Source organism: Dunckerocampus dactyliophorus, chromosome 3 (assembly GCF_027744805.1).
Source record: "Dunckerocampus dactyliophorus isolate RoL2022-P2 chromosome 3, RoL_Ddac_1.1, whole genome shotgun sequence".
NCBI classification, from domain to species: domain Eukaryota; kingdom Metazoa; phylum Chordata; class Actinopteri; order Syngnathiformes; family Syngnathidae; genus Dunckerocampus; species Dunckerocampus dactyliophorus.
This window is the reverse complement of record NC_072821.1, coordinates 7440363-7447693: the sequence shown is the minus strand read 5'-3', so window position 1 is coordinate 7447693 and position 7331 is coordinate 7440363. Positions and strand designations below refer to the sequence as shown.

Below are 7331 nucleotides of genomic sequence, written 5' to 3'. Positions count from 1 at the left end.
TGGATTTGCTGGTGTATTTTGGATCATTGTCCTGCTGAAGAACCAAGGTTGGTTTCAGCTTGAGGTCACGAACAGATGGCCGAACATTCTCCTTCAGGATTTTTTTGTAGATGGCAGAATTAATTGTTTCATTTATCACAGCAAGTCTTCCAAGTCCTGAACCAGAAAAACAGCCCCAGACCATCACACTACCACCACCATATTTTACTGTTGGTATGATGTTCTTTTTCTGAAATGCGGTGTGACTTTTACGCCAGATGTAATGGGACACACGCCTTCCAAAAAGTTCAACATGTAAGTGTGACAAACATGCAAAAAATAAATAAATCAGGAAGGGGGCAAACACTTTTTCACACCACTGTATATTGTATATTTCTATACAGTATATATATACTGTATAGAAATATACAGTACACAGTATGTATACATGTACATATACTGTATATATACATATGTGCGGCAGGGGCCTTGCACAAAGCCGCACGGTGGTCTAGTGGTTAGCACGCTGGCCAACACAGTAACAGCTTGGAGATCGGGAAGACCTGGGTTCGATTCTCCCCTGGGCATTTCTGCGTGGAGTGTGCATGTTCTCCCCATGCGTGCGCGGGTTTTCTCCGGGTACTCCGGCTTCCTCCCACATTCCAAAAACATGCAGGTGAGGTTAAATGAATGACTCTAAATTGCCCATAGGTATAAATGTGAGTGTGAATGGTTGTTTGTCTATATGTGCCCTGCGATTGGCTGGCGACCAGTCCAGGGTGAAGACAGCTGGGATAGGCTCCAGCATACCTCCGCGACCCTAATGAGGAAGAAGAAGGTATAGAAAATGGATGGATGGATGTTGTGTGCATCCCGCGGTTGAAATAGTTTGGGCAAGGCTGCTGGAGCAGGATTATTAAAGTACTTAACTTGCTTGAAACATTGCCTGTACAGGTAAAAAAGGCACAGTTTGACACTGGAACAGATTATGTACAACCATTATTTTGTATGACAATAATTGCTTTGAAATCTGAACAATTCATGCATTTGTGAAACAATAAGCATACTTTAAAATAAGTATGCAAAGAATAAATACATTTCTTGTCATTTCTAAAGCAAATGTTGAACTCTGTGAAAGGAAGAGTCACTTCTTTACGGAACTGGCATCGTTCTTTAATGGGAAAAAGGGGAAGTGAGGCCTTGCTGCACTTTGTTTTTCTTTTTCACCCAGACTTTGCTGTCAGCACTACCATTCCAACCAGCTTTTTTCAGATGACATGGCCGCTGAGGGATTTGACGGCGGAGCGGTGGCGGCATGCATAATCCTGGGCCTGTCCTTTCTGATTGGGACCCCGGGGAACCTGCTGGTGATCTGGACCATCCTGCGCCACGTCAAGCAGCGTTCGCACACAGTGGTGCTCATCCTGCATCTGGCTGCTGCCGACCTGCTGGTGCTCATCACCTTGCCCTTGTGGATCTACTCCATGGCCCACTCCTGGGTTTTTGGGGAGGCCTCCTGCAAAGCCATGGGGTTTGTGATCAACGGCTGCATGTATAGCAGTGTTTTCCTCATCACCCTGATGAGCGTGGAGCGCTTTGTGGCAGTGTGCTATCCCTTTGCCTCAGTAGGCTGGAAGAGAAAGAAAGCACTAAGTAAAATACTGCTTGTCCTGTGGACTACGGCCTTCTTGTTCAGCGTGCCCACCCTTTTGACCCGTGTTGTTGATAAGGAACAGGACTCTGGTGAAGAGCACTGTTTGTACAACCAGTACGACTCAGCCACCCAGGAGATGGTGTGTTTGCTCCTGGAAACCCTGGTGGGCTATGTGTTGCCATTTTCTGTCCTGGTGGTGTGCTATGGCTGCCTATGCACCCGCATCACTCAAATGACCTTCAAGTCCAAACGCAAATCTACAGTCCTCATCGCCAGTGTCGTGGTTGTGTTTGCCTTTTGCTGGACACCTTATCACATAGCAAACATACTTTCACTCGTTATCCTCGCCATGGACACGTCCTTCCCGCATATTGGCGATCGTCTGGAGGATGTGCGCACCGGCATGGCTTTCGTCAGCGGCGCCATGGTCTTCATCGGCAGCACTGTGAACCCTGTCCTCTACATGTTTGCCGCTCGGTCCTTCCGCAGCTCCTTGCGGGACACCGGCATTCGTAAACTCTTCCGACACATCTCCAGCACCTCTCCAGGGGAGGGCAACAGGGAATTCTCCATTGTGTCCAAGAGACAGAACAATCAAACCAGCAGCTCTCATTGTGGGTCAAAGGAGCATGTGGACCTTTGTGAAAATAACATAACCTAGCGAAGTCAAAGGATGGTGTACAGCAGGGTTTTTCAATTGGCAGCCAGTGGGCCAAATTTAGCCCCTGAATGACATCAGACCTTGGGATTTTGTTATGCTAAAGAACAGCAGAGCACTTTTATCATATGCAGGACTTTTTTTTACCAGTATCCTTTGCAGTAGACCTCTCCTGTTATATACAGGAGAGCAGGAGTGTGGCAAAGTGTGGCACAGTGAGCCTCCCCTAAGAGAACATAAAATGTCTAGGTCCATATTGAAGATCTGACACAAGTTTTTTAGCAGCAGCTCCCTAAAAGCAGCAGAGCATTTACTAACGTAAAGATATTGCCCTGTATGTGACTGTACTTTATATAACTATTTGTTTATTGTGTCTGAAACTCCGAACATGGAAGTACTCTTACCAAAATATTTGAAGCAGCTCTCAGTATAATGTAGTGTAGTGGTACACCACTGCAAACTACAACCACAATATTGTTCAAATAATATCTCTCCGACAGTGTCAATCAAAACGTTTAAGGACGGTGTATGTGTGGTCATGTACAGCAAATATACGTCAATATTTTTAAGTTTATTTGTTTGAAATATAGCTACTTTTTATCACAATGCTAATCAGTTGAACTTAATGTTATGTGTGATCTACATAATGTGAGGTGTGTAATTAGTAATTAAGAGGGAAAAGACTTACATAACATATTTAAGTGACAATAAAATTCTATACCAAATGCGTACTGTTTAGACTAGTTTATTTAGTATAGCCGTATTGTGAAATACAGTTCAATATGAGAGTGTTTTAGTTGATGAAATTAATTTATGCTTTTATACTATTGAGTTTGTTGCATACTTTAATGGCCAACATTTCCTGCTGCATCTTTGTTGGTCACACGCACGAATATCACATTTTTTGTAAATATTTACTGGTGAAGTTTGGGTTCCAAACATTTTTTTCCACCAAATATGAAACAAAATACAAATGTTACAAACATGTCTTTGACAGCCACAACTTCTTCTTTAAGTCTCACAGGAGACAAAAGTCAAACCTACTTCCCATCCATGCTAAGATTGCAAAATGAAAAGATGCAAGTTCCTTTTGCTGAGGCGCAAAATGCAGAACCATCTAAAGCCTCAGGGCTCTCATAAGGTTACACAAGAGACTTTTCTATCTAAAGCAGGGGTGTCCAAAGTGCGGCCTCAGGGCCATTTGCAACTGTTATTTTATAGGCCCGCAGCACATTGTCAAAATATAACTTAACAAGGAAACTAAAACAAAACCATCCATCCATCCATTTTCTATACCGCTTCATCCTCATTAGGGTCGCGGGGGCATGCTGGAGCCTATCCCAGCTGACTTCGGGCGACAGGCGGGGTACACCCTTGACTGGAAAACAAAACCAGCAACAGCAAAAAATTTAAAAATCAGCAGTAATTTTTACAAGAATAAAATCAAAGAAAAATACATAATTTTGGGGGAGAGTAACATTGTAATGTTATTACGTTGTAATTTTTGGAAAATTAGGTTGTGGAAAAAGTTACAATGTTTTGAGGAAAAAAACAGCTTCAATTTTACAAGAGTAAAGTTAAAATATTAAGAAAAAAAGCCATATTCTAACGAGCAAAAAGGCGTAATTTTACAAGAATAAACTCGTAATGAGGAAAAATAATGGCATTTTAGTAGCATAGAGCTGAAATATTATAGAAAAACATGTTATTTTTACAAGTTGAGAATGAGAAACAAAGAAAACAAAATAAAGTTGTCATTTTTTTTAGAAGGTTGGAGGGAAAAGTCCTAATATTATGGGAATAAAGTGAACATATTGTGGGAATAAAATCATAATATTATAAGAAGAAAATGTTCAAAGATTATTTAAGAATAATGTTGAAATATTTGTAAAGTTTAAAATACAAAATTGCTTATATAATTATATCACAAAGCTGAGATACAGTTTTTTCTTGAAATATATATACATAACTTCTTAGCATAGCTACATGTGTTGCTTTACAAAATATCTAAGCGACCCTTGCATCCTTTCGTTTTTCAGTATATGGCCCTAGGTTGAAAAAGTTTGGACACCTCTGGTCTAAAGAGTCACTCAACACAACACAAAGGTCATTGTAGCTACACATCCAGTAGATGGCAGCGTCACTACTACTTTTCCCAGCGATGACTTTCTCTTGACATTATGTAGTTTGCTTCAATATGGTGTCATCAAAGGCCATAATATTAGATTGCCTCATAGGCCCAATACAAGAGAATAATCCTGCCTTTAAAATGTACGTTAAGCCTGGTAGTTTATCAGTACATTTAGGGAATCACGATCATCATTAACAACAGATATGATACTGTGACAAGACTTAGTCACAGAAAAAGATGACATAGCATTTAGGATTTAGTCAGTGCACAGAAATGTAATCCATAACCTCATTGTTGGACGTTAACAGATGTATTCAATGAGGCACATTCAAATAGAAAATGTACTGTCTTGCTGGACTTAATAACGATCACATTAGTTGAATACTAACTCAACACATTCACTGAAAAGCTCAAATTTTTTCCAAGTCATCCTTAGGGAGCTGGACTGTTCAGTTGTCTTACAAGACGCTTCGTCTCTTATCCGCGCAGGCTTCATCAGTTCATGCTCAAAGACTAAGTGGGACACACACCAGCCAGACTACATAAGGCAGCTCTAGTCTGAGAGCCTGGTGCAAGATCCAGTCTATTAGCCAACCATTCCTGTCTGGACCTGCCTCCTCCTTTAGAGGATAAATAGATTGGATCTTACACCAGGTTGTCAGACCACAGCTGTCCTATATAGTCTGACTGGTGTGTGTCCCACCAAGTCTTTGAGCATGAAGTAGACTAGAGCTGTCCTATATAGTCTGACTGGTGTGTGTCCCACCAAGTCTTTGAGCATGAACTAGACTAGAGCTGTCCTATCTAGTCGGACTGATGTGTGTCCCACCTAGTCTTTGAGCATGAACTAGACTAGAGCTGTCCTATCTAGTCGGACTGGTGTGTGTCCCACCAAGTTTTTGAGCATGAACTAGACTAGAGCTGTTCTATCTAGTCGGACTGGTGTGTGTCCCACCAAGTTTTTGAGCATGAACTAGACTAGAGCTGTCCTATCTAGTCGGACTGGTGTGTGTCCCACCTAGTCTTTGAGTACGAACTGATGAAGCCTGATCGGATGAGAGGCGAAACGTCTTCTAAGACAACCTGAACAGTCCAGTTGCGATCGATTGAATGTCCTGACGTAAGTCTGAGTCAAATCCAAAGTCACCGATGTCAAAGTCTAAGTCAAGTTGCAAGTCTTCGATGATATTGTCAAGTCGACTCCAAAGTCATCAAAATTGTGACTCGAGTCTGACTGGAGCCCAGGTCGCGTGACTCGAATCCAAACCTCCGTTAAATGGAAATTGTTTCTATTCGTACATCGCTGCCGAGTCCCAAATCCCATCCCGCAGCATGTCTCATCTCAGACACTTTTTTTTTTTTTACCAAGGCAGAAGTGGAAACTACTGTAGTTCCAGAGCGTCCTCCACAACATCTCCACATTACAACCATGGACCCATGAAGGATCCCACTTCTGACACCGAACTGTGGAAAATTTCCACTGGAGAGAAGAACGTACTCAACAACTATTTTGCCTATTGTCATAATTATTCTGTGAAGAATAAATATGACAGTGCTGGTGCAGTGACAGTCCACTAGCGCTAAAGGAAATTTTCCGTGACATAATGAATGAATTTTATTTTTACAACATGCAGAAGGCCAGTAAAAGACTGGCTGAAAATGGCCCATTGGGCCGCACTTTGGAAACCTGTCTTAGTGTGATGCAGTGCAGTTCTACACCACTGCAAAACACATCTGCAATAATAAATTAATTCAATCAATAATCTTGTGACAGTGGCAATATTGCGTGTCCATATTATGTATTCACACTAAGGTTGCACATTTTTTTTATAGTTGGAAACGTTTTAAATGTGAGTTTGGGAGAACGAACTACTGTATACAGTTTACAAAATTGTAGGTTGGTCTCTTAACAGGAAGGTTTTTTTTTTCTTGCAATTCATTATTCTACATTTATGTTCTACATGAAACAATGTAAACAACGTATAGAAACGGTTAACAAAACAGGGGAATTACTGCAAATAAAGAGTTGGTTTTACATTGATGTAAATGCTTGCAGAGCCACCAGTACAAAGCAGAAATCCGACAGGTTCGAACGCGCTATCCAATAAATTACCCGCTCTTGCTGTGATTGAATATGCTTTCAGCTTCTTGGATTTCATCTAAATCCCCAAGTGTGTCTTAACTACTCAGACCGGTTCATCAGGGACAAAAAAGAAGGGGAGGAGGTGCGATTGAATAAAGAGAAAGAGAAGTCTTACATTTACCAATATACTAGAATAGATGGGGCTTGTCAGAGGTGACAAAACATGGAATTCTGGGATGACAATGCAGTAAAATGCTACACCTATACAGTAGATGGATATGCAGGGTTTTTGGATGTTTTAGTGGCAGCTTGATTATATTATTTGGAATAAAAGGGAAAAAACTGTGAAACAATGATCAAGACCATTTAAAATAAAAAAAGCATTTACATGTGGCTGTGATTGGCTGGCGACCATTCCAGGGTGTAACCCACCTCTTGCAGGAAGCAAGGTGGGATAGGCTCCAGCACTCCTGTGCCCTCAAAGAAAATAGATGGGATTATAAACAGTATCAATAATAAAATAATTCATATAAAACATAAATAAGAGAATAGTTTAAATAAAATTTTTATATTATATAAATAACAAAATGATAAATATAATTACTTTTCTTTGACAGAGGGTGTCAGTTTTCCTCTCAGTACTTTTGTAAACTGCCAGAATTCCTTGTGTATGCCTCATGGAAGTTACCGCTGCGCTTTGTCAGACTACTTCCTGATCAAACACCACTGGCCAATCAGATTATAGCATACGCTTCATAGTCCTGCCCTTACCTTTGCAAAACAGCCAATAGGAAGAAGCCTTCGGAGACTAGACTTGCAAAGGGGG

The 7331-nt window shown here is 41.0% G+C and overlaps 1 protein-coding gene and 1 long non-coding RNA gene across 2 annotated transcripts; one reads left to right on the top strand and one right to left on the bottom strand.

Annotated features, from left to right (window-relative positions):
* The first annotated feature begins 1235 nt into the window (after nucleotides 1–1235).
* Nucleotides 1236–3073, top strand: si:dkey-148a17.6 (uncharacterized protein LOC108190685 homolog). Its single transcript, XM_054771027.1, has one exon. The coding sequence runs from the start codon at nucleotides 1257–1259 to the stop codon at nucleotides 2292–2294; it is 1038 nt and encodes a 345-aa protein (XP_054627002.1). The 5' UTR covers nucleotides 1236–1256; the 3' UTR covers nucleotides 2295–3073.
* A 519-nt stretch (nucleotides 3074–3592) lies between these two features.
* LOC129179001 (uncharacterized) lies at nucleotides 3593–7189 on the bottom strand. Its single transcript, XR_008569874.1, has 3 exons — nucleotides 7110–7189; nucleotides 6894–6982; nucleotides 3593–3669 (listed from the first exon to the last, which is right to left on the bottom strand). It is a non-coding gene; the product is annotated as an uncharacterized LOC129179001 (long non-coding RNA).
* Between the last annotated feature and the right edge of the window lie 142 nt (nucleotides 7190–7331).